The sequence below is a fragment of the Anser anser genome (genome assembly GCF_964211835.1).
Source record: "Anser anser genome assembly, chromosome: 3".
NCBI classification, from domain to species: Eukaryota; Metazoa; Chordata; class Aves; order Anseriformes; family Anatidae; genus Anser; species Anser anser.
Window position 1 is genome coordinate 122,013,445 of NC_139722.1, and position 26,768 is coordinate 122,040,212.

General features: G+C 37.7%; 2 protein-coding genes across 5 annotated transcripts in view; one reads left to right on the plus strand and one right to left on the minus strand.

Annotated features, from left to right (window-relative positions):
• The window catches only part of PLEK (pleckstrin), a 66,174-nt gene extending 59,632 nt beyond the window's left edge, over positions 1 to 6,542 (minus strand). For both annotated transcript variants that reach the window (XM_083828232.1, XM_083828231.1), the window contains exon 1: positions 52 to 6,542. The gene's annotated coding sequence lies outside the window, so the exon portion shown is untranslated. The remainder of the gene's footprint in view (positions 1 to 51) is intronic.
• PPP3R1 (protein phosphatase 3 regulatory subunit B, alpha) overlaps positions 1 to 26,768 on the plus strand; it is a 38,082-nt gene that overhangs the window by 327 nt on the left and 10,987 nt on the right. Inside the window, exons 2-4 of one of the 3 annotated variants that reach the window (XM_083828245.1) lie at positions 20,919 to 21,064; positions 21,164 to 21,188; positions 23,345 to 23,384. In XM_083828245.1, the coding sequence (XP_083684371.1) occupies positions 23,372 to 23,384 (13 nt within the window). In that variant the 5' untranslated portion in view covers positions 20,919 to 21,064; positions 21,164 to 21,188; positions 23,345 to 23,371. Of the gene's footprint in view, positions 1 to 6,548; positions 6,775 to 20,918; positions 21,065 to 21,163; positions 21,189 to 23,344; positions 23,385 to 26,768 lie in introns of all 3 variants that reach the window. The other 2 variants (XM_083828243.1, XM_083828244.1) reach the window with 2 other exon arrangements.

Genomic DNA, 26,768 nt, shown 5'->3' on the forward strand with positions numbered 1-26,768 from the left:
GGGTGGGGGAGGGAGGGGGGGAAAAGGGGGCGACGGCGGCCGCTGCCCTGCCTCCGAGCCGGCTCCTCCGCCCCCGAGCCATCCACGTCCTCCGCCGGGCTTCCCCCTTCCTCCCCTCCCTCCTTCCCTCCCTCCTTCCCCGGGGGCGGGCGCGGCCCCCCCGCCGCCGCCCACAGCCGCCGCCGCCTCGCCCCCGCTGCGCCCCGGCTGGGGCTCAGCCCTTCCCTCGGCCCCCCTCAGCCCTGGGGTCCCTCTCCCCTTCGCTTCAGGGTCCCCCACCATCACCCCGGGGTCTCCCCTCAGCCCCTGGGGTGCTGTGGGGCTGGTTTTGCAGTCCCCAAAGCCGCCCCCGTTGCTGCAGCGGCGTTTTTCTCCTCATGTGCAGGGCGGAAAGCTCCAACGCACGTAGCCCATGGCAGGAGACGGGCACTTTATAATGTACACGGGGCTTTTTAGCTTTAAATGCGATAGGCAGTGGTGTTCGGAGCCTGCGGGTGAGGGAAATGTGGGATGTCCCGGTGTGTGTGTGTTGAGCTGCTCTGCTGTTTTTTTATTATTATTATTATTAATCACGACGATTTAAATTTCCCTTTTACTGCCGTAAAATTAATCCAGAGATACAGTATGGAGTCCTGTAGTATTTTACGTCGACACTAGGGGTGTCTCCTGCTTGCCACCACTGCCAAGAAATCAACGCCCTTTTTTAATAAACATCTATCCTAGCCTAAATTATCCGGTACCCTGGCTTCAGGAAGGCTCTGGCAATATTTTGGGTTTTTATAACTGGAGAAATACAGATGGTTTAAGCTTTTCCATTCTGAACTCTTAAAGAGCAAAGCCAGCTGTTTATCACCATTTCATATGAGACCTCACAGGGCCTAGGAGCCAGAAATGGGTTTCCTTTTGTTTTTAAGCAGGGGATTGCAGTCTCTGCTTTAAAAAATAAAGTTGTAGCCAAAACTGAGGTGGCATACTCTTTGAATGTACACTTCAATGTCTTTTAGATGTACATTTGAATAAATATTTTGAAATATGCAGAGGTTGGGCTTGTTTTCAGTTGTGGACTAAAGCAATGTATTTAACAAATACCTTTACACACACTTAGAATAATATAAGGCCGAGAAAAGAAGGTTTGTATTTTGAGAGCAAGAATCAGTGAGATTGAGCGTTGGAAAAAAAAGTTATGATTAGAAATTATGCCATAGTTGCAGTAATGCTAGTACTGCTGTGAATATACAGATGAACGGTGATCATGTTCCACACAACGGTTGGGTTCATACTGCAATTAGTTGGGTCTTTCGTAAAAATTTTGCTCTCAAAGACTTGTCTGATGAGACATGCCGACATGCATAAAAGGAAAGAAAATGTTGCTCAATGGTGATGTCCATGTGTGTATTGGTGACCTGTAATGAAACTAACTTTCATATATCATTAATTTCATTTTTTTTTTCCTCTGTTCTGCCTCAACTGAAGCTGCATTAGCATCTCTTGCTGGTATAGCCATGCTGGTTATTACTTTGACTTCTTGAACAGTGTTTCTATATGATCAATTACCACATGTAAATACAGATGCGTGAAAAAGGTGTTCTGAATATTATCTCCACCAGTAAAGGTGTTTCTTTGCTACAGTAAGCAATAACAACAAGTGGAAGGTTTTGACCAGAGCTGTATCAGTACATTGTTTCTAATAGCATCTGATCTTAGGTGCCTTGTAAAAAATCATGTTCTTCCTACTGTTGTTACCTGTGGATGTTTGCACTGAAGGAGTTCACTTTTAATGATGAAATAGAGTAGATCTTGTTTCAACTGTTAATTACAATACAGCAGCCCTTTTTGCAGTTCGGAGTAACTTTTCTTTTGTGTTCTTGCGGCACCAGGGAGCTGACAGTTACAGTGAAGAACAAGAGGTGAACATATTGTTGTGTTCATAGTAGGTAGCTTAAGATAAACACCTAGTAAGTAAAAGAACATAGCTCTGGATGTTTTGGGATAGCCAGTTCTAAAATAACCTATCAAGCAGAGAGCATAATATGATGCATTATGTAATCCTAGAAGTAATACAGATGAGCTGTTTCTGTCAGAGTTGGCTTAGAAAATACTACTCATAGCAAAACTTACTAGAAAAAGGTAAATAGCGCAGATGTTAATAAACAATCTTGGATTTGGATAAATGTTTTGTTGGGACCGTCTGTATTCTGGTAGGTCCTCGTTCATATCTAGCTCTCGAGCTTTATACTTGTAGGACAGAAAAGACAGAAATGTACTGAAGTCACCCAAACCATGTTACATAATGCACACATCTTTTTAGCAAGCCGAGAGAGTCTTTGGGAAATTGAGGAGACCAGTTTAAATTTGGACACTGCTGGTGCTAGACTCTTCTTAGAAGTTGTGACTCACTTGAGTAGTGGTGCTTCTGGCACTTGAGCATTTTCTCCAGATGAAGCGATTCATTCAGAGGCTGATCTAGAACAGGGTTTTTAATTTATGGAATCCAAGAACCACCAAAAGTTTTTTCTCTGAAATGAAACAAAAATACACCAGAAGACCAAGTTGAGTCTTTCTTTACTACTTATCAGCAAAGGTACTAAATAAGTTCTTGAAGAAAAAACTAGCTACTCTGCTGCCAAATCGCAATTTGACTTCTATTATTACAAGCATTTGGATAGTCATTTTAGTTTTGTAATCGTTCTGTCTGTGCCTGAGTGCAGACATGGATGGTAGGAACAGAGAGGCCATCAAGCAATCCCTCTATTGTGTTGGACTTGCTGGTGGTCTACTACCACAGGTAGAATAATCTAGGATTCAAGATGGGAAGCTCACATGTAGGTCTTAAGAAAAAATTATGTGGTAGGCTTATTTAAGCCACTTTGCTTAACAAAGGAATTTGTTGTGGCAGTAAATAAGTGTTCAGGGGCTTCCTTTTGAGGCTAATTTGAATATTTGAGTTTACTTAGCTTTGTGATCTGCTAAGGAAGAGACTGTTGATTGAGGAGGAAAGACTTTTAAAAATAATTATAATATTCCAGTGGAATCAAAGTGGAATTCTGTCTTTATATGGTGCAAGGTGCAAACTTTAAATCTAAGATTTAAATCTTTAACTCTTCCGTAGGAGGGAAAATGGAGTAGTTTAAGGGAAAATGATGTGTGATGGGCATGCCTCAGGAACTTTATTCATCTTCTAAGGTACCAGAGCTAGCACTAACGCTTTAAGGGAGTGAGATGAATAACATATAAATTAGGATTTTTATTGGTATGTTAAAGACGGGGCTGCCTTTTGCCCATTGGTGTTGCAAGAAAAGGCAGCGTCAGTAATCTGGTATTTCTAGGGAAACAAGGCAGATGTGTGTTTTAATGCTGAACTGTTCTTCAGTCTGCTTCTGCCTCATCGTTTCTCTCATTTTTGTGTGTCATGTAGACATGCAAAAAGTTGCTGAGGTGTAGTCAGACTAAGAAATACTTACGAATTTTTGTTGATGTAATAATATATGCTGTTAAGAAAAAATGAATCTAGCAGTGAAGGTTTTGCAGTTTTCCTCTAGCTGGGTGTTATATCAGTGCCTATCTGGCAGCATCATAGAGGAATTTTTTTAGCTGTAGGTACGCTTTATGGTGGTCTGCTACTATAATTCATAAGTTGCGTGAGATTTCTCAACATTACTTTGATTTCCCTGCTAGTAAAATAATTCCTTTCCCTCCCTTTTTTACTGCCTGTGATTCTTTAAATTTTGTTAAAGAAAAATGTATCGTTTCCTAAAATGTAAGTCTGAATGGTGATTTGACTGAGCATGAAGTTATTAAGACCTTGGTTTAGTTATAGGAAATGGTGACCAAAAGTTGTGTTCGTGGAAGAACTTATTTTTTTTGTAATTTGAGCTAATGTACGATTTCTTGAAAGCCATTTGCTCTTGATTTCCTTGCCCCTCCTCTTTCTCCCTGCTCTGGGTAGTATCTTTTGTAAATTGCTAATCGGGGGAAAAATTACACTGCACTATTATTTGTTGTTTAGCAGCCAATTCATTTAGCAACACGTCTCCCTATTTTTCCATCCTTTCTTTCATCTGGCTTACATTTTTCTTCCTCTTCTCCTAAACTTGATTATTGCTGTGTGTTCCTTACAGAAGGACCACAGAGGCAAAGGGAGTTGTTTGTTCCCATGCTTCCTACATGCTCGTTCTTTCCCAGAATCATCAGCAGAAATAGGGAAGGTGCTACTGTGCAAAGGCCTTGTCACGATCAAACTCCTCTGCTTCTGGAGGAGCAAGTACTGGAAGGGATGGGGGAGTAAAGATTGGAGTGATGGGAAAGGGATGAGAAGAGGCATGGATCTACATCAGAAGAGAGGAGGGAAAAGTGCTTGCGCTTAAAGGGTAAGCAACTGGAACCTTCTGTGCAGGGTATCGCAAGAAAATAAGTATCTTGTTGTACTTGCATGTAAGTCTGTTAATTAAAACAGAAAAAAGTTGGAACTCCTTACCTCTGGAAACTGTAAGAATTTTATTGGCTGACTGATTATATAAATTACTTACACGTGTTCTTTCTTTCCCAAAGACCGTAAGAGCTTATCTTGCAGCGCTGTCACGAAGCTGGTAAATATTGCCCTTGTTCTACAAATGCAAAAGGTTGAGGTAATAGCAGGGTAATAACTTATCCAAGGCCCTTTTTGTTATTTAGAAGTTAACAGTAATATGTGATCTGGGAAGTGGATAATGTGTTTGTAGTTCTGAAAAAAATGCTAAGTCTAAATCAAATGAACTGCTCAGAATTTGAGGTCTTGGGGCTGGTGGATTAGTTTGCATGCAGTCCCGAAGAATCTTGCAGTACACTGTCCATTTAGTTTAAGGCATTTGATGGTACACAGTACCTGAAACTTCGGTCATACACTTAAAGTGTCTTTGTAACATTGTGTTAGCCATTTTCTTTTAGAGATTAGACCTGGAAATGTACCTTTTATATCCAGTGGAAGCTATTCAGTTGCCTAGATGTCGATGGCGTAAAGTAATCTTAACACCAGCCGTTCGAGAAAAGATCTGCTGCAAAGATTACTTTGCTGTGGTGAATGAAGAGGGACAGACTTGGATATGGACCAGCGTCTTTTAATCTGGCATAGATAGATATTTTAGTATACGAGTTCAAGTATTCTGGGGACATTTTCACTGATGTTTCCTTGGATTAGTTCTCAGTGAGCTTAAATGACTAGACATTCACGATTTCATAATGATTTAAGTACGGGCTAGAAGCATTATATACTGCTGTGACATACAATGTAACTAGATTATTTTGGTCACCATGTGAAACCTTATTTCCTTAGTAATGCTGAATATCAAGATAAGTTTAACCAGAGTTAAACTGTGGCTTGTCTTCCTGTTCAGATGTTATATACAAGTTGAATGGCAAAAGTCTGTTCAGTGTTTTTTTAGAGTGGGAGGTGGAGGGGGTGTTTGGGTCTTTTTAAGAATAAAACCCACATCTTTCAAGTGAAGTCATTTTGGGGGTGAAAGCTCTTTTAAGCAAATCGGGAAAAATAATGGTGGCATTTTAAGTAGCTTTCAAAATGCATAACTAGAAAATTTTAGTTTGGTGCCTAACCTTATTAGGCCTCTTGCACATACAGAAAGGCTATAAAAATGTTTCATGTTGCTTTTAGATTATACCTAGCAGAGCCACAAGCACATTTTTTATTATAACTGCTTGGGAAAACTGCATAGGTGGTGCAAAAGAGGTTGGAGACTGTATCTGGCTTGCTTGTGATTTCACAATCAGTTGAGCCTGCTATTGATACTCTATTCCACAAGTAGTGAGCAGCCCCCAGTTATAGAAATAATAATTCTTACCTATGTTAAGAAGTCTCAGAAGTCATTTAGATGCTTTGGATTAAAGAACAGCATTGCTCAGGAAGTGCCAATAAAAATCTTGGCTTCCAAGCTGTAAACAGGTTATGGCAGCTAATACTCAGGTGAATATTTGTGAAGTCTGTGTTGATGGACATTCTAAAGCAAACTGTTAAGGCAAAGAACCGGAACTCCCCCAGTAAGCTGATATTGTGTCTATTTTAAAAAGCTTATGTAGTCAGCTTGAAGTTCACAAGCACTTTAGATCATTTCCTACTTTAACTAACTTAGGCATTAACAAATGTCTTCCCACATTTTTAGCTAAAGAACTTAAGGGAGAGTTTGGGGGAGCATGAGGATGGAAGGGGCGAACGGGTGGGATGGGGGATAGGAAAACAGATAGAAAGCCCAGAAATGAAAACCAGGGATAATGTGTTTCTGGAAAGAAACCAGTCTACTGGAAAAGTGGAATTCAGCTGTGATTTGCACAAGAATATGATCTTAGTTCCCCAGCTTTTAAAGATGATCCTTTCTTCCTTCAATATGTCTATGACAAATACAGAGGCTTCTTACTGTTTATTTTAAGTAGCTGGAAACCTTGGGAAAGAAAACCTCTGCTACAGTATTCGTACCTTTTCTGTCTTCTTATAGGTCTTCTCATATGTCCTCTTGTGAACAGCTTCTCTGCATTTATCAGGTATTTTGTTTTCTTCATAATAGGTAGTAAAAGCCGGAACAACTGTTGTTTCACTGCTGACCGCATAGGTTCTGGATAGCATCACTGAAGCTGAAACAAGTCACCTGAATTCCCTCAGTTCAATGATACTGTGGTTAGCAGAGAGAACTTCAAAAGGAACATTTTGGAAACAAATTCCACGGGGTTGAAACAAACTCCATGATACAACTTCAGACCCATGAATTTACAAAGAAGAACTATTCGTGCTTGGTAGGCATGATGACTGAACAGCTTTTTCAGTGTTGTAATGAAACTTTCAGTGTGTAATGATGTTCCCTTGGGGAACTTTAATTCAGTATTGGGCCACTGCCTAACAAGCTTAACACCTTGGTGTCTGAGCAGTAATGTTTTGTTGGTAATGCTGGAAGGACACTTTGCAGATTTCACAGATCAAAGCTTGATTATATGTAGTCTGTTAACTTTTAAACAGCAAAAAGAAAAAATCCATGTGAATTAAATAGACTTGATTTCTATAATTGTCTTCAGTTGATCATACTGGCACTCCAATCACTGTATTAGACGGGTATCTGATAAAAATCTGTTCCTTATATGGATTAGGGTTTATAGTGCCAGCAGTTTTCCCTGCTTGGGAAGGCAAAGTATTTTACTCAGAACACAAAGTTTGATTCTTTTAATAATGAAACTGATTAAAGGATTCGCGTGGGGGGGTGTTATATTTCATACAGTGTATTGAAAAATCAGGTTAATGACAAAAGTAATTTGTAAAACTTGAAAGTTTAGTAAGTTAAATCTTCTGTAGTCATGAACATTAGAGTGCAGTTCTGATGTTAAAACTGAGTTGCTGGAGCTCAGCTGTGAACAGTTTTCTTTTGAGAGGCCTGAGTTAGCTAGAAGGTGGTCAGATTCCCTTTACTGATGAAAAAACAAAAGGTCATGTGAGTAAAAGGGACTAAAATTGACAGGATGTAGCAGATGATGTTTTTAAGATGTAGGTGTTGTATATAATGACAGCGCTGGATTGTTCTCTAGTAGGGGGCAGAGCACTTAAAGGTTGTAGGAGAATTTGGAAGAGCTGGTCTGAGCAAGGGATTTTTAGCAGTGGTTTTATTCTGGGTTCTTTCTCAAGGGTATTGTTTAACATCTGTGCTGTTGTTTGTTTTGTAAAGTCAATTAATCCATGTTTCCCAACATCTCTCAAACAGCACTGAAAACACTCATTTTAAAATTAGAAGTGTTTTATCACATGCCTCCATTAAGGTTTGCAAGCAGTAAACTTCAGAAAGCATAGCCTTTGAAGAGAGAAGATGGGAAGCAGCAGAAACACAGTAGCTTGTGGTTCTGTGGGTAAATTGTGTATGCGTGCACAGTTGTGTCAGTCTTCGGGGGATGGATGCAATTATTTGTGCTGTGCTTTGGACTAGGATGACTAGATTCTTGATTGTGAGCCTCCAGAGCAACTGGTAATTATTACTGGAAGTCACTGGGGCTCTGCAGGGGTGCGTCTACTTGGCTTATTTTGGGAGACTGTGGACCCTATAAATAGCAGTAAATTTTTAATGCCGCTTTGTGCGTACTTTCATGTTTGCTTTTATGTGCGTTTACAACTTAATGTTTACAACTCTTTTTTTTGAGACAGCTGTTTTTAATCTTACTGCTAGTCACAACAATTAATGGGCTTTGATTTCTGAGAGGTTGAAGGAATCTTTTTTCACCGGGTGCTATGAATCTTTACAAAAATGCAAGCAAAAGTAAGTTAGATTTGTGGATAATTCTCCAAACATCTGACATATCCATCATTGTTTATAAACTACTGAAACTGGGTTTAAACTCTCATTCAATCTGTTGAGTACCCTCATTTTATTAGCTTGTATTAAAGGTGCTAGATGTCTGTATTTGCTACTGAATGGTAAATATTTGCATATCCTTGCATAAAAATGTGTAACAAGTCAGTCACTGCCCTGAGGAACGTAACCTTAAATATTCCTTTTCATTGTGCTCAAATATTGTATCACATAAGTAACTACTGAATGGATATCACCTCTCCATTATGATATGAAAAAATCATTATTTAATCCATCATTCGGGTAATACAAAGAAAACTGTGTCAGGCTTTGAAATGTTCCTTAGCTGCGAAAAGCTTAATTGAAAGCAGTGTGGTATTTTTGTGTCTTACTATTTTTCAGTTTGCATTCCTTTGATCTGAAAGACTAATAGTCATAATTGTAAGACTTTGGAAATTTGCAGTGCATCTCTTTCAGAAAATAAATTCTTAATTTGCTGGAGCAGCAGTGCTAGAAATTCTGCAGATTCCCTTAGAAGGTGAGATGGTAATGCCCCCGAAGACCTATTTAATGTTTTGTTAAATTCTTGTTATTTTAATTATACTGGTTTTGATCCCTCTGTATTGGATCACTGTCTTGGTAGGGCCTGTTTTCAAACCATGACTCATCTTTATTCTTTACTGAATTAATTCTTCATGCATCCGTGAGTGTCATAAACCAAACCAGAGCTTGTTAAAATGTCTCAGTATCTGACAGCTGTAAGTTCTGATGAAGTTATTTTCTTTTTGGAAAGAAGAGATAAGTATTAAGATGAGTTTTAACTATTAGAGACAGGAATACTGGAATACAATCTTTTTCAGATTTTTTATGTGTGCAGCTGTTCCTCTTCAGCACAGTCTGGTTCTCCTTTGGTTTGCACATCTTGCCCAATTCTGTGTCTTTGCCTCCTTGATTGTTTTCTTGTCAGTTCATGAATCAAATCCTGTGTCTTTTCTGTTCTCAGATGCATGTCCTTCACTCAGTTCTTCGTAATGTTCTTCAGCCCTTTTTGTGACAGATCGTGAAGGACATTTTATTAGTTGTCTACTTTCCTTTATCTTCTTTTGATGTGCTCTTTCCATTTTCTCTCTCTCCTTCTGGCCAGCCACAAGACTCTCATCTCGTTTCAAACTCAGACTTCCATTTTTCACTCTTAAGTGGTATCAAACTCTTTCTAAGCTGCTTAAACAAGAAGGAGGGCTGATGACAGCATCTATTTATGCAGCTTGTTCCTGTGTGCGTTCACTGCCATTGATTAAGTACCGTGCATTGACCTGTGTGACTTTCTTGAAACTTTTAAGTTCTTGTGGCATAGCCTTTGTGAATTGATGATTCTCTCAAATTCACACTTAAACCTCCCTGCTCAAGGACATTTGCCTCTGTTAAACTGTTACTAGGCTGTCCTATGCTATAGAGTTGCATCAGCTTTCTTTTTCTTCTAGGCCCTCTCTGATCAATTTCAAAATATCTGTGCAACTGGCCCCATAGCCTTAACTTTTGCAGTCAACACATTACTGAATAAACTGTTGAAATCTAAAAACTTAGTGATCTGTTCATAGACAGAGATACCTTGGTCATGTTGTTTTTGAGTATTTCTAACCTATTTCCTTGAATAGGGAGTTATATTAAATGGTAATACAAAGTAGAACCTTAAATACCAAGCAGTATGCTATTGCAAGATGTAGTATAATGTTATTTTTGTTTATGTTATAGAATGTATCTTTGTTATTTCTTTTTCTCTCCAAATACAACTTGCAGCAGTACAGGAATCTGTTATGTCTAAACCACATGAAAAAAATGAAGCCTTTACAGCTGATCTTCTGATACCAGTATCCCGTCTTCACTTGCACAGTTCAGATAAGTTTATGGCAAGGGAACTTTGTTTTGGGAACAAATAAGTTAATTTATATGTTTGTCTGCTGTCAGAGGGTGACATGCTCCACTTGATTTCCAGCTAGGTTCTCATCTTTCATATTTGCCTCAGTCTAATATGTACCTCAGATATATCTGATTAGTCACAAGCAGGCCTGTAGCCTTTTCTTGCCAAAGTTAGGAAGATTTGTTTTCTCTCCTGGGAGTTCTCTGACTGCTACAGCTCACTCTCTGCTTTTGGAAAATCCTCTGCAAATAGAAGTATTATTACTCCTTCCTAATGCTTGTAGCTTTGAGTATTAGTGAAACTGATCTAATGATTAGCAGTTTTCTTGCTGCATGTTTAGAGTTATGGCTTTGTGTTGATATCTGACTTTGGTACAAGCAAACTGAGGTAGTTCAGAAACTTCAGAAGACTGGACCACCGTTAACTTTGCTCGCTTTTTTTGTATTTGTATTGTCACAAGTCATATTTTTAAGAGGTAGAATTCTTGGTTCTACAGATACTGAAAATGCTTAGCTATAACTTTTTCAAAATTATTCTAAAAATAAGTTTAAATTTCCAAGCATAGTAACAAATAACAGTGATTTCCACAACATACTAGAGCATGTTTTAAAAACAATTCAGAAGATAAAAACCTACTTGTACAGCTCTCATTGATCCAGTGACAAGAGAGTTTGGTTGGAAGTACTATAGGTAATATAACATTTTAAAGGTGTGTTTTTTTACTATTTCTGGTAAATTTGGAGGGAGGTATTGAAATACCAATTAACTTGGCCGAGTTTTTGCTCAGATGGTTCTTGAGGAGCTGTTTGCTAAAGCTCCCTGGCTTTTTCTTGTTTTTATAGTACCTGGAAGTGCTGAGAATTAAACTGGCGTAATTGAAAGCAGCCTCATGAGAGCATCTCTATAAAGCAAATTATAGTTCAATATGGCTTTAGGTCAAATTAATATCTTTATAAAAAGTAATTCTTCTGTTCCTATTTTTCTATGTAGGTCAGCCAGTGATTAATTCTCAGTTTTGTTGGACCACTCTTTTATGGCTTTGTGTTGGAGAGGAAGTCTCGAATGCTGACAGTTTTCTGGGAGGTTACTTTGGACAAAAACTTTTGTCTCCAGATTGTTACAGAGAAAGGGAGACACTGAAAGAGCTTTAAGTACCTACTAAATATTTTACCTGCAAAACAGGTGTTTTGACTCTTCAGTTTTGTTTCACCATTTGACAGATAAGATGCTAGATAATAGCTTAAGTGTGATCTGGTTTTTATTACTAGTCAAAACTGTGTGACTTCTCTCCTAGTCTGTCCAGTTTTTCAGCGATACTCGCATACTTTGGCCTAATGTTGAATCAAGTTTTGTTTCCTTTGCTGTACAGGTTACTTAATTTTTCCAAATCGGAAGTTGTTATTCTATCACAAGTGCATGCAATTTACTGTTTGCAGTTTCTTGGTTTTCCTATGTTCATAATCACCAATGAAGAGAAAACAGTCTTTTCTATAAGTCAAAGCTTTAAAGCAAAGAAGATTATAAATCACTATTAATAGCCAATTTATATCCACTAATTTCCCTAAGAACAAGATCAATGTGCTATGCTTTGTTTTTTTGTTATATATTATCCTATTAAGTATAAGTTGTACTTGGCTTTGGAAGGGATTTTTTGACATATTTGGTGCCTTACTGTCATTTCTTCACCCTTAACTGTGAAAATCCAATGATACTTCAGTCACTTGTGATCTTCAGTCGTGTTTTTTGCTTTCTCCCATGATGTTAATTACAAGCTTCTGCCAACTTAAAAAAGTCTTCCCTGAGATGCTCTATAAAACTCTTCAACACAACTTTGTTATTCATGAAGATCTATGTAGTTTTCAAACATGTAATTGATACATCTGTTTCCTTGTAGGCTTCTCTGTGTGTTTTACCAGGCTTTGTACTTGGATTACAACTTTTCTGGTACGGCAGTGGGGTCTTGCTTTTGTTTTCCCTGGCATGTAGCACAAGGTATCCTTGTGTAAGGGCAGTGTCTTAGGGTGGGTTGGTGGGGCAACTTTCTTGTGTTTAAGTCCCTAAAGAAGGCTGCTGTGGTCTCTTTAGCTATGGTTATTGAGTAAACTTCAGTGAAGAGCCTTGTGTGTTTGTTTCCTGTGTTTCTGTGATAGCATTCCTAAATGGAAAGGATTGTTAGCACAGTTATCTATCACTAGTTTTTTTTTTCTGACTCTGATCATTTCTTCTATCTTCTAGAGTGGGGTGCTGTTTTGGTGCTGTCTTTTTTGGACCCTCTCTCAAGATGTTATGGTGAATGTGTCTGAAAGAGTGGTTAAAGCCAGGTTTTGGTATGTGGGTATATATCCTCATCCAGAGTATCAGTTTGGAATACAACCACTTAACAATTTTTGGACAGTGCAAAGCTGATTTATTTTGTGGTTTGAAAACAGAAGTTGTAACTTGTGAAAAATCGTTAATGTTTTTGAGAGCACATCTGGCTTGCCACTAGCAATTGCCTCTGTTTGCCAAAAGTTTTCAAGCCTCCTAGTGGCTTGTATTGTGGTCACTTGGGGAGAACCAGGGACAACATGCCAAGCTCTTCTGGATCTGTGGCTTGAACTTGAGTGCCTGGAAGGTCTCTGCTGTTCCCAGCTACAGCAGTAAACCTTGTAAGAAGTTTTATGGGTGCAACCAATATGTTAATGTAATCAGAGCAATTAAATTGGCATCTCGTAAACTTTTTATGCCTTATCCAGAAGCTATGGAGGACCAACCTGTCTTACTCCAAAGATTTCCTAATGTGAACTCTTAATTGCATCAGAACTTTGATGTAGCAATGACAGAACCTTATTGTTCCCCTACAAAAGGTTGAGTTGCTTCAGCATCTTTCTGGGAAAATGTCCTGTCTTTGTCTTCTGGAGGATTCACTATTTATGTACTGAAAATTACAGGCTTTTGAGAATTTTCAAGACTGATGCAAGCTTTAGAAATGCTAACTCCGCAGTGATTGCGAAGCAGACTGGGTTGTTGCCTTTAAAGAGTAGTAGCTGGAAACTGAGCTATGAGAAAATTTCACTTTTGGCATGAAGTTACCACTTGTGTTCCTGTCAGTGTGTTTCTCTCAAGCTTCATTTACAGGTTGTGATACTTAGGTATGTTTCTGCAATGACAGATCTTGTTGTTTTGTATGGGAGTTTGATTACTCATGCATATTGGGGTTTCAACTTCAAATAACGAGGATTATTTGTTACTTTTCTTAATGTATGGTACAATCTTGCCTCTGCCTTACCTTGTTTTAAAAACAGCAGCATGTTTGAATCCAGTGCTGCTAATCATCTCCCTGCCAGACATCTTACAAATGCTTACAGGGGGTTCTTCAAGTAGACCAGAAAACTTAAACACGTCAAAGATACAACAGTTGAGTTATATTAAGTTTAAAGCAACCCGGTTACCTTTTTAGGTTTTTATGTCTATATCAAACCTGCATAAGAATACTTGTGGGGGTAGACACAAACCCAGTGTATTATTGATGCTGACTGTACCCTCAGACCTGATGGATTATTTTTACCTCCAGGCTTAGGAAAAGGACTTTGCAGTAGAACTGTTCTGTCACTGATTGTGCGTTCTGCATAAGTGGTTTTGTGAACTGTTCTCTGGCATTTCTGCTGAGTCTTTATGAATTGGTATGTCTTAGGTGACAGGGTTTTTTCTAGGAGACACCTTTAGATTATCTGCAGATGAGTGTGGTGTGTGCATGTATAGATATTATTTTACCTTCAAGATCATGAAAGCTTAGATTTTTTTCTGAAAGCTGTGAAGTTGTAATTATATTTAGATTTTAAAAGCCGCGATGTTTATATGAATATAAATCGTAGTCCCTGCTATAACTGGACAGATTTTTGATTGCTTTTTTGGTCCTGAACACTTCAAATTCAAAGAGGAAAAAACCCACTTGTTTTAAATTTTAAAATATATATACTTTATTTTTTCTATCTTCCCTTTGACACTAATAAAGTAAAAGGGCATATTAAAGGTTGAACTTCTTTAACTCTGCTCTTGATTCTTTCAGTTTTCCTGTCTGGTAGAGGTTTTGGCAACAGCATCTCTCTCTAATATCGGGTTCGCTTCTTGCTTCATTGGTCTAGGGCTTCCCTGTGATATCCTAGAATAGCTACTTGCCTGTGATGGCCTTAAGCCATTAATATCTCATTTTGGAGGAGACCCCTGGACAGCGTAGGATTTAAAGCATAGCAGAAGTGACTGGCCAACTGCCAGCCAGAGGACAAGTGGCTTCCCTTGAAATGACTGGCAGAGCTTGAGCACAGCCACGGCTGGTGGTGACTGAGGAGTAACCTGTGGCCTTATCCTGAGACCTGTGCCATCTTCCTGGCCTGCTGCACCTTGGAATGAGGGGGTGTGTGGTGGAACCTGATGTACAAGCAAGAGGACAATCTTCTAAAGAAACATCACCTGATTTATTGTGAACAAATTAAAAAAATGTGTCCGAAATAAGTTTTTCATAATACTACTTATTTTTTAAATGCGTCCAAGTGAACTAACACACCTCATTTGCATTCGTACAAAGAACAACAATGCCAGAATACTGTAACAGCTTTAACCTGACTTGATCCCTACAGTAATCCCAAATCCAGCAATCCCCTTTGCCTTGGTTCATTATCTCTGATGTCTGCAATTTAAATGCCATGTTCAAGAATTAGGTATTAATCTTTTTTGAATTCCTTTGGTACTGAAGGTCACTGAGTGTTTTCTTTAGAGGCAGGATTAATGAATTCTGGCTGTTTTGTAGATAACACATTTAAAAGCTGAAATCTTCTTCCAAAGGTAAGTTGAAACAAGCTGCATTTTTTTCCTAGTAGTGCCCTTTTTTGACTGCAAAATGCTCCTGAGATTTTCTTGATGTTTGCTGTTGATTAGTGCTCAGATGAGATGCTGAGTTAGCAACAGCTGTGAGACCTGTCCCTTGGAACTTCATAATTATTTCATTTGTATTAAGGTGATTAAAAACTGAGAGCAGAAAGTTCAGAGGTTTATCAGAATTCAAACAGCTAAACTGAAAGTGTTGAGTGAAGTAATACCACAGCTACAAGGAATGATGGTTATGCTTGTCAGTGGGTATTTGAGAGGTCACAGTTGATGCTGTAGTCTCAGAGTGGAGTCTAGCAAATGCAAGAGAATATTCATTTTTCTTATCCCAAATGAAATGCCTCCATTTTTTCTCTTTTAGATTCAGTGTGTGTGTGGTGGTGGTGGGGAAAATGTTACATTCTAAGGCATTTAACAAGTCAGTTCTTATCTCGGCCATTAAGAACATACTTAACATTTTTTTCAACAATTGTAGAATCAGTATTTGGAGAATATTTCTGTTGTTTAAGTAGAAAGTAGAGGAGAACACATTAGCAGTACCTTGGCAAATTTAGAGTTGAAAAATATGTACTTTTTTGCATTAAGATGCGAGCATTATGTGAAAGCAGTTTTCAGTTTGTTTTTCTTTATTGTGGGATGCATTTGGTGTAGTGTCCTCAACATGAGAAGCTTCAAGAACTTGGGTTGTAGCTGAGTCAAAGAAATAAGAATCATTAGAGAAATTCCTAAATAAAATAAACTTTTGTACTAGAACAAATAGCCTTTCTGTAACTTCCATTTCTCATGCAATTTTCCTAATAGGCAGCAGTCATAGTTGGGAAAGCAAATGCATCCCAAAAGCACTTGTTGGAGGAACTTAAAAGCAAATGACTATTGAAGTCTGGTTTATGTTTTTTAACGCTTAGGGAACATCCTAAAACTTGATTGGTTTTAAATCTGTTCCTTATCTCTGTATCCCTAGGAAACTTTTCCTTTTATGACTTTTCATAGGAACTGCTCAGTACCGAGAATTTTGGTCAATACATAACTTCATAGTTTATTTCTGTAGATGTAAGTTCTGTATACTTTATTTCTGGTTTACTAAAGAATAAGAAACAAGTGGTGGATGCTAGTCTGTTTAAAAAAAAAAAAAAAGCTTGCTAACAAAACCTTGCAAAATCTTTTTGGTAAAGACTACATTCTGTTTCTTCCATGACTGATACCATTCTGTGAATTCAACATTGATGGTAACTCCAGGTGTTCAGCTTTTGTTAATAATCATTATTTTTTTTAATTGAAATTTTACCCAGAGGAGAGCAGAAAAGCACAACTCTTAAGTATCAGATGAATGCAGTCCTTTACTGTCACATTTGAGGTCTGTGCTACTTACTGGGTACCAATACTGTTGCTTTTATGATTTTCTTTCTTGCCTTTTTTTCCCCCTCCCTAAGTTTATTTTCTGTAATTCCTTGCTTGTCTGGATACCCTGTAAGAATTCCTTGCTTGTACTTCCTTGCTGCTTAATCCCTTCTGTTGCTCCTGTGGATAAACTAAATGCTCACACCAACGTGTAACATGGAGGCCGGATCTGACAGTCCAAATGCCAGAAGAGAAATGAGATTGTTGCCAACTCCCACGTGCTATATTGGACTTCTGGACAGAGAAGACGATGACCATGAAATATGCGGAGGGACTCTTCCACAGCTTTGAGCACAAAAATGAGAGGTGTAAGCAGAGCTGAGGCTCTGAAAATACTAATTCTTTTGAAGGTTCCGTGAATCATGTTCTGAGTTGGGTTCAGCTTGGAAGTAATGCATCCTGAACTTCTGTCATACTGTTTTAGTTCCATGAGTAGAGGGGCAAGGAAATGAGTTGCCCCTCAAAAGAGTAACAGGATTTGTGGATGGCCTGGAAAAATAATGTAGGATTGCCAGTGCAGTACCACTAGGTGATACCTCATTTTGGAAACTTACTGGGGCAGGTGTCAGGCATTTTTATGCGTTTAATTCTTTCTGTAGCTCAGAATCTCAGGAATGAGGTTGAGAATTTGGAGTAAACAGTGAAACTCACTGCTCTTGAGTTGCTCCAACTTTTACGTGTCTTTTTAAGCCATCTGATTTCTTGTCTTCACTTAATTCTTTTGCATCACAACATCTAACTCAAAATTATTGCTTTAAAAGGACCTCGGGTAGATTTATTCTTTCAATATTCTTGGAGAAGTGCTAGAGAGCTTCTAATTCTGAGGTAGTGTTAGGGCTCTGCCTGGGGGACTTCTATGGAAAGCAAGTACGTTACTTTTATATGAAGCAAGTACTGTGTAGCAGCGACCAAGTTATGTTAAATGTTAATGTCTACATTTTGGCAGTTAGTCTGCCCTATTATCAGCTCTTAATTTTAGTCATTGTTTTCCAGTAACTATGCTGTGATATCCCAATTTTAAGTAGATTTTTTTTACTCTTAATGGCTGCAATGAAAAGCTTAAAAGGTGGCTTAATTACCAAACACGAATGCTGAATTTGCTGGCAGTCTTATCTATGACATCATCTTTACGAGTTTGCTTGTGATAATCAGTAAGATCTTTTTCTTGACCTGTTGGTCTTTCTGGTATTACAGGCTCCTCTCAGGCTAAGACAACTTCTATATGTTGAGTAACTTGTTTAAAAACAAAACCAAAAAAAACCCTCATCCATTGAATTTAACCAAAAAGTATATTCTATTAGGTGATGTTCTTGCTGCTTTTTCCAGTTGTACCTTATTCCTGCTTGTCTTGTTCTAAGCCATACTTGCTGATTTGTTGGGGTGTCTACAGAAACTTTGGGCGTGTCTTTCCCCTGTGCTCTGGTAAGCTCCTTGTAGGTTTTCATTGCTCTCATAAGTCACATATGAAATATACAAATTATAAAAGGTGAGATCTTGCATGCTTTTCTGATCATGAATTCAGATACTTGAATATTAATGTGTCTTGAAGTCTCTAGGGCTTTGTCTGAAACTTATTTTAATAAATGTTTAAACCACTGTGGATGTATGGCATGTTTTTTTCAGGCAAAAGTTTTTGCGGTCTTGATAAGAAACACCATCTGTCTTAAATCAGCTTGCCAACTTGCCTGTTAGTTGTTAATGGAGAATACAGTGCCAATCTATATGACAGCCAAAACTCAAGTAACATGTTAAATAATGGTCATTTAAAAAAACAAAACAAAACAAAAAAAAGAACCGCTCTTCACCAAGCTGGCAATTCTTCATTGTTAAAGCTTGGAAAACAGCAATATATGGAAGATGATCTTGGAGGAGGAAAAATTCTCTATAACAGGTGGTAATTTTCATTAATCGTTAATTTAGGTGGTATGGAGAATAAGGAGGAAGAGGTAGAGAAGCACTTTGCTTGTTTGTGAAGGAGGAATAGTTTTTTTTAAATGCTGACTACAAGCCTCTGCAGTCTCACTGTGCCTGTTCCTCTTCACTTGTAGTAGTAAGTGATGGAGAACAGCTTTTTGTGTAATTTGATAATTGAAATTAATTATCTTGATTAAGCCCTAGTTCTGACTCCCAGGTGGTGTGGCTTGGTTAACTGTTGCATTTGCAGGCTGTATTTTTCCTTGTGAAAAATTCTAGTTAGTAATTTAGAAGATGCAGGAGCAAATGAAGTTCACCATATAGCAGTGTTGACAAGACCTCATGATGTACCTGTGCATTAAAAAAAATGCAGGAACACGTTGCTGTGGGAGACTTTGGTACTTAGGTGTAACAGTCAACTGCAGTATCAAGGCAGTTGGCATGTTTTAAGGCCATTCACAGCAAGGATGGGCTATTGCACTTGTACTTTGCTGAAGAAATAGCAGATCTCAGACAGCTACTCCTATGCATGTACTTAACTAACCTTGAAGAGACCATTCTCGACATTTCATTGAATTCATTCTCGACATTTCAGTGAATTCATTCGTTGTCTGGCTGTGGAAACAGAAGCTTTGAAACAACCTGGCTTCTCACCTCTTGCAGGTGTTTGTACTGGTAGCCACTCATGCTTTACGTTTTGAGGACTTTTTTTTTTTTTTAGGACTGGCTTGCTGGCATTTAAAATACATTTAATCTGCTTTTATAAAAGCAGAAAAGTATTTGAAGGCTGACGCTTAACCCCCTGAACATTTGACAAAAAGATGTGCAGACAAGTTGCATACAAACAGGTCTAGAAATGTTGCTAATGTAGAACAGTTTTGCAATTTAATGTTTTACTGTGTACAAGCTTTTCTGTGTGAACAGCTTCAGCTGTGAAGTTTAGCTTCTGCTGTTGATTTTGCAAAGTGCAATTTTCCTTTTTTTTGTCCACAGCTTTTTGTCTTTCACTAAGAGGAAGCTTTCATGAACAGAATGACCTTAACTAGCTTGCTGTGGAGGAGCATGTACAAAATTGTTCTCAAGAAGAGAGAATGATTACTATTTGAAATAGTTGCTGAAGAAAGACATCAAGAAACATATTTTTTTTAATGGATAATATATGGGAGAAATAAAGACTAAAGGCCGTTAGGTTATCCTTAATCAATAAAAAGACATAGCTGCCAAAAGAAGAGAGATTAGTAGAGAATATAATTGCAAAGCTTGCTTTTTTCTTAAATGAGCAAACTGCATGTCATACGAACTTCTGAAGTTACTTCTGTGGTGTGCTTTGATTCATCTTTAGTGAACTGATATTTCTGCAGCATTCAGAATTTGGTCAGCTTTCTTGTTACTAGACTCTGGACTGTTCCTTTATAGGTAATTCTTTTGGTCTAGGAGTCATGATTTTGCTGGTGGTTAACGAAGAAAGAACTTGCAGGGATCTAAGAGCGTTCAAGAACGTCTCAGGACTGTTTCAAAAAGAAAAGGATTTCAAAATATCAGTCATTTTCCAGCCACTTGTTTTAATCACGTAACTCAAGAGAAAAGAGTTAAACTCCAGCAGTATGGTAGTAATACCCAGATGCAGCTAGGGAAAGCATGTTTTATACTAGGTGTAGGTGCCAAATAAATCTGTTGGGGAGTGTTGATGCTGTACAAGCTGCGTTTCTTCAAGAGGCTGCGTCACTCATCTCTAAATGTGCTAATATGGTGTACGTGACAGGATACTCACTTATGTGAGGTATGCTAAATATATATCTGGCAGCAAGAACTAATAATATAATGTGTTTTTTTAATTGGCAATCTTGGAGTTTTGTCAGAACCTTTTACGCTACACATTATTATACAAGTATCACTTCATCAGAGAATAAATGACAGCTGCTGTTCGGAGATTTTACAATAACTTTTGCCTTTATAAATGAGTATCATCTTAAAACTTTAGGAATAAAGTCACTGCAGTGTCCATTTGCTGAATAAGGTTTATAATTATAAAATGTGATTATCGTCAATTTTTCTGTTAGTATGCGGAATCTAATATTTTCCAGCATTCTTTAGAATACTACGTGGTGTTAAATCTTAACTCTGCATTAAAACCGTATAAATAACAATGTACACCCATTTTTTTCCCTTTTCTTAAAGGGCTCATTTGATACTTCATGAAGTTCTGTAGCTGTGCTTACTTGCCTGCTTGTTTTAAGCCATTAAGGTGGATGTCGTTGTAGGCCTTAATCTTACCCACCACCTATCTGTCATTCAACAGCAAGAAAATATTCGACCTATTTTAGCACGTGTGTTTCAGGGCTTACGTTTCACTTCGTGCTGTCTGAACACATACTGATTGTATCTGGAGACAAATAAGGGACATCTTTTTACTGCTTTTCAAAATGCAGTGAAAAATGCCAGCTCCCAAGACCAAATCATTAAACTCATCTGTGAGGAACAAGTCTTTGGTGCATAGGAAAACCTTTGTGTTTGTCCAGCTTACAGGTGTGCAAACAGGAATCTCAACTGTGGCATGAGTAGGTTGAGCCTCTATTCTCGCCAAAAAAGGGGGATTAAAACATTTTTGAAAATATAGTGGATTTTTGGATTCTCCTGTGAAGTGAACACAGCACATCAAAAACAGGTAACTACTTTTTAAAATACCCTATTTAAATATAGCAAATACTGAATAGTCATGTATGCTTTGCACTGCCGCTTACTAGATTTTTCTAATTTTTTGTAGAGATCCAAGTTCCAGTCCTGGATAGGTAAGTATTCATAACATTTCTTGTTAGCATTAACTATTTCACAGAAAAACTAAGCTGAAGTTGAATCACTTTTTTCTCTACTCTCCAAACACTTCGTAGGCTACTTCACATAGATAACTTGATTATGGCTTAGCATGTGCATCTAGATTCATAGTAAGACTGCTTATAAACATTATACTTAGTTAATTAACTGAAGAAAGTTACTCCCATTCCTTCCCAATTTTTAGAAGCATTTTACGCTGTTTTAGCCAGATTGATTTCAGTGGCCTGCACTAGAAATTAACTTTGTCCCAACATCTCACCAAGTATATAAGTTCCCAGAACAGTCTTTTAATGTAGTTCTGATTGTATGTGTATGTGCACAAGTGCACTGGTTTTAATTCAACTTTCTCCTTTAATTTGCAGCCTTCCAGTCTGGTGTTTTTCTTGCCTCTTCATGGCCTCGTGTCTTAAGAGCAGCCTAGCTGGATCCCCTGGTTCCTGTTTCTTCTTATTCCAAAATTCTGCTTTCCTCGATTTTAAATCCTACACCTTTTTATATTCACATACATACACTAAGCTTTTACTGCTTGTTTTGGTCTTCACTGGTTTTCTAAGACTTTGGTTGGGTTCCGTCCAAGATTTTCCACGTGGCACCGTTCTCTTTGATTCCCAGCTGCAGTGAAAGAAGTTGCTCTTGCAGAGTATTTCAGTCATGGTTTTTAGGTTTAGGGACCTGACTGTTCCCACCCTGTCAGTTCCTATTCTGCTTCTTTGACTTGCTATAAGTAGACATTGGGGAAGATGTTAAGGCTCTCTTCTGCTACTCTACTTATAAAGCAAGGTATGAACTTTTTTAAAGAAGCAAGAGGATTTGTGTGTTATGGGGGCATAAGGATCATGAATGTGTGTTCTGGAGGCAAAGAAAGAAAAAAGCAAACAACGCACACAACCCAACACATCTCTTCTCAGACATGTTTAGATTCATGAGATGTTTGTTCTGCCCCTTTCTGTCCTTAATAGGAAATGCAATCGCATGCTTCCAGGCTAAATGTAGTTCTCTTTTTTCTTCTGTCAAGTAATCTCTTAATTTGTGTACAATTTGCATAATTTTAAGGACTCTTTCTGCGCCAGAGCTCAGCTGTGGAATCCCTTACAATCCACACCAAAAGAGAACTACTTATGAATAGAATGTGTTATATACTCGTCTTAAATATGTTTTCTTCTGTAAAACACTCCCTCAAATAATTTTTGATAAGGTTTGGTTGTGAATCTCTTCAGCTACCTGGTCACTCCTTTGCTGACTGAATCCACATAAATATTAAGTATGTGTGCATTGCGATCTTCTCTGGCTCAAAGGCATTTGAGGAAAAATACCAGCATTTATTTCTACTGTCTTTTGGAGTTCATGTTACAGTAGTTGTGGTTTCCTCTTAAGTTCTATATGTTTCTGTATGATTTAAGTTCAAAGTGACTGTACCCCCATAAAGTTTTAATTTTTGTTGCTATGGATATTGTAGTACAGCAAGGATTTTAAATCTTAGCGTTTAACTTTCCATTCAGCTACAATGCAGGAACACATTAAGATACTACTTACAAAATAATATTTAAATGTAAAGTTAATTTCTGGGCATGTAAACCTCACTTTCCCATCACTTTTCCTGTGTGAATATTTTGGGGAGGGGGAGAACATATACTGGGATTTTCTTTTGCTCATTGGGCAAAGTTTGTCGTGGCAATTCATAAGGACATGTATGATTTTGTTCTTAAAATAAAATGGTAAAGCAGCTTCCATGTGTGTGAAGTCTTGAAATTAAATCCTATCTTAGCTTGAAAAGTAGCATTTGCATAATTTATAAGTAATTGGCAACTTCAGTTTTGGTTTTTACAATATAGGGTTGAAGTTACTACTCTGTATCATGTGGACTGATGATATTTTCATGGGAACTCTCATGAGAGAGAAACCTCAGTGGTTTTATATTACTTTGTATATTTTGGTAACATAGAACTATCCAAATAAAATAAGTTGTTGTTGGTTTAGTGTGTGTGTGTGTATATATATATATATAAATATGGATAACTTGTATTACTGAAGATATTTACAGTGCTGAAACTTACAATAGTTCCTCTAAGTGAACCTGGGAATAATTGCGGCTTTGTTCTTTTTTGTGTTGCAGGGAAATGAGGCAAGCTACCCTTTGGAAATGTGCTCGCACTGTAAGTTTTTTTTTAACCACTACATTATATTGTTACAGGCTAATATTATTTATGTACAACTTCTCATGTGAATTTACAGAATTTGCTGCTTGAAAAGTTAATGCAGTTTATACAGTAAGCGCAAAAATTAAAAGGTGAAAGATTACCTTTGAAAAATGTAGGCTTTTGCTGTTTGACTGATCTTTTTTCTATTTTTCTATGGAAACTAACATAAGTTTGTTTTGTATTCTGGTGTCCATACAATGAAGCATTAACTGGTAGTTCAACCAGTCAGGCTTTTCCATGGGTCCCAATGCCAGTTTCTCAGGGCTGTGGAACAGCTTGTGGTGCAGTATGTGCTATCTCAGGAGCTAAGGATATTGCCTAGGCTGTCTTGGCACCCTTGGAGAAAGAGAGGTTGAAGCTGTAAGAGGATTTTTTTTCTCTCCTTCCTGTGTACGCTTGCAGCCAGGCATTTAGGTGAGAAGCCACTTAAGTTGGTGTTATTTGCTTTTGGCCATGTGACAATAAAACTCATTGCTCTGTCTCATGAGGTTAGGCTACCCTGTAAAAATACCAAAATATTTCTTGCCTAAAGCTGCCCAAAGAAAGGATTGTCTTGTGAAATGTCCCGGCAGCGTTATGCTGAATGTACTTATTTTTAACTGTTTTCTTTCCTTGACCATTTTAGTTCAGCACTAAACCATGCATAGGCCTGTGCATATATGTCTGAACTCTTAATAGAATTAGTATTCTTTGGTTAATCAGTTCTTGTTTTTAAATAGAAAAAATCCTTCAAATTAGGAATTAACTTCTAGACTGCTTTCACAATGCTAGTCATACCTGAATTCCAGCTCTCATCATAAGTCAAACAGTAATGTGAAGTAAGTATATGCAGAGGAATCTTTTTCTAAGCATTTTTCAGAGAAATGAGGCTTTTGCTAATAACTTGCAAGTCTTCAATGCCTAGTGAATGTCCTTGTTAATTAGTTTGTCATCAGCTAGCAGAGACTTGCACATGAGGAGCATCTTACCCACTTCACTAAAGCACTGCACTATGGTCTTATGCTCTCAATATATATCTTGTTAAGTACGTATATGTGGGTAGAACTTCCCAGGCAGTGCAGACATTAGCAGTCTTTTTCTGAATCTTACATCTGGTTTTATGCTACTGCTCTACTGGTCAGATTTTCCTTAGGGACAAGTTGACCTTTGAAGATAACTTTTTATTAGCCATATCTCTGTCTGAGTTGTAAGCAGCAAGTTGCTATTATAAACTTTTAATTCTGGGACAAGCTCTATTTATTCGTAGCTACTATTAACCTAAAGGTTCATTGCTGAGCTTGTTTACCCACTTTTATTGCAGAGGAGATGATTTCTGTTATATTCTGTGGTTAAACAGTATTTTGAGGATATCATGTAAATCTGAGGTTTTGCATGATTAAAACTTTCTGCTCTGATGGACCTTCTCACGGTAGAGAGCGTGTCACTGCTTGTCTGGGCAACGCAACTGCAAACAGTGGGGAAGATGTAGTTAGTGTAGAAGTCCCTCTCGTTTGTGACTGATCTCTGGAATGGTTGCACTGTGCTTCAAGATTCCGCGTGCCTGAGTAAAAGTGAAAGATCTAGGGATTGAGGGGCATGGGTACAGACTGGACAATGTTTTTAAAGATCATTTGATAAGGATTTTTGAATGGTAAACTTCTGGGTGACTGAAAGCAGTAACAAATTTATGCTGTCTTCCTGGTGGCAGGGTCATAACCCCCTACCTGGCCCTGCAGCCACTGCTGTCTTGGTGTCTCATGTTATAAGAATTTTGTTTTGAAGTTTGCAGTAATGGAAAGGAAATTCAGGATATTATGCAGGGTATGTATACCATTAACAAAGCTACAATATTTCTTTTACTCTACCCTTCATTTTAGAATACTATTATTTTTCTGTAGGTGAATTGGCATTGCTGGATTCCCTAAAAAAAAAAAAAAAAAGTTACTTTCTCAGCTGTGCTGTTTGAGAAATTACTGAAAATCTACTGCTGTTTCACATGGAAAAAAATTGATTTGAACCAAGTTGTCAAATTATCCACAAGAAAAAAATATCATAGCAAAAAACTGTGAAGAAAATAGTTTTATATTTATGTTTTGGTTTTAGGTTAAGGAGACTAGTACCTCTTTTCTAACTTAGAAATTGTAATTGACACATCTGAAGTCATGAAAAGGATTAGACCAGCTGCGTGTAAGCATATACAAGACAAGTGGTTGAATGTGTTCTCAAGGGCGTCATCTTTTTGAAATTTGATCTCCAAGACTGAAATGGCTGTCTTGGTTGCTGCTCTGAAACATTATATTCCTGCACCAGACAAGGCTGTGGCTAGACCTTCAGCAAAAGCTCTCACCTCTGTTTTATTTTGAGATCTCTGCAGTCCATTCTTATGGAAAATGTGTATCTTTTTTATCTGGAAACACTTCAAATTTAGTAATGTTCTCTTTACAGAAAGCTTTTTTCGAATGTTTTACAAGGATATTGAAACATTAGGAAAGTATTATTTTTACTGATATTTTAAAAAGTGTAACGTAGGCTTTCTGTCACCATATTTTCTCTTCAGTTTTTTAGTTATGAGTTAGAGTTAGTATTTTAAGGGTATCTGAAAAGCCAATCTTTTATGTGTATCTTTAAGTATTTAGATAAACACTTAGATTTCAGAAGTGCACCTCTTTGCTGAGATGTACAGCTTTTCTCAGGGGAGTGCACTGTGCAGCAATGAATGCCCAGCACTTCTGAAGACACAAGCAGTTACCCTGTTAAAATATCACTAAATCTAGTGGATTTTAAAGAGATGTGTATTTTAAGGTATTCTTTTACTTGTGGCTTTCACATTAATAGCAAACTAACCATGCAGGTGCACCTTTACTTCGACTGGAAGCAATAACACTAAAACAATGTTTCTGAAATAACTTATTTCAAAGTAGAGTGCAATGCACTTCAGATATGCTTTTAATGGGGCTTTTTGAGTTGCCACTTGAATGCCCTTTATAATACTGTTTGAGCATCAGTGATGTGAATAACAGCTTGAAACAAACTTATTTTTAAAAATACTTTATGGATCATCATCTCTGTTGTTCTGTGTTAAGGAAAGGAGTGGTATATTCAATAGTCTGTAGCAGCATATTAGAGAGTGTCCAGCTAGAAGATAAAGCTGCTGTACTAAAATGGAGTTACGCAAATCTATTTGCATGTCATTTCATGGAAGCATGTAGGTCTTGTGTTTTAACCTGATTCATAGCATTTCTAGGTGTATGCAAATGAGTTCAGAATATGAAGCAGGTATTGTTGCCTCTGGAATTGTAATACTTGTCTGGAAGAGGAATCATTTGAAAATACTGATATTTCTTTAAAAAGTGAAAGAAA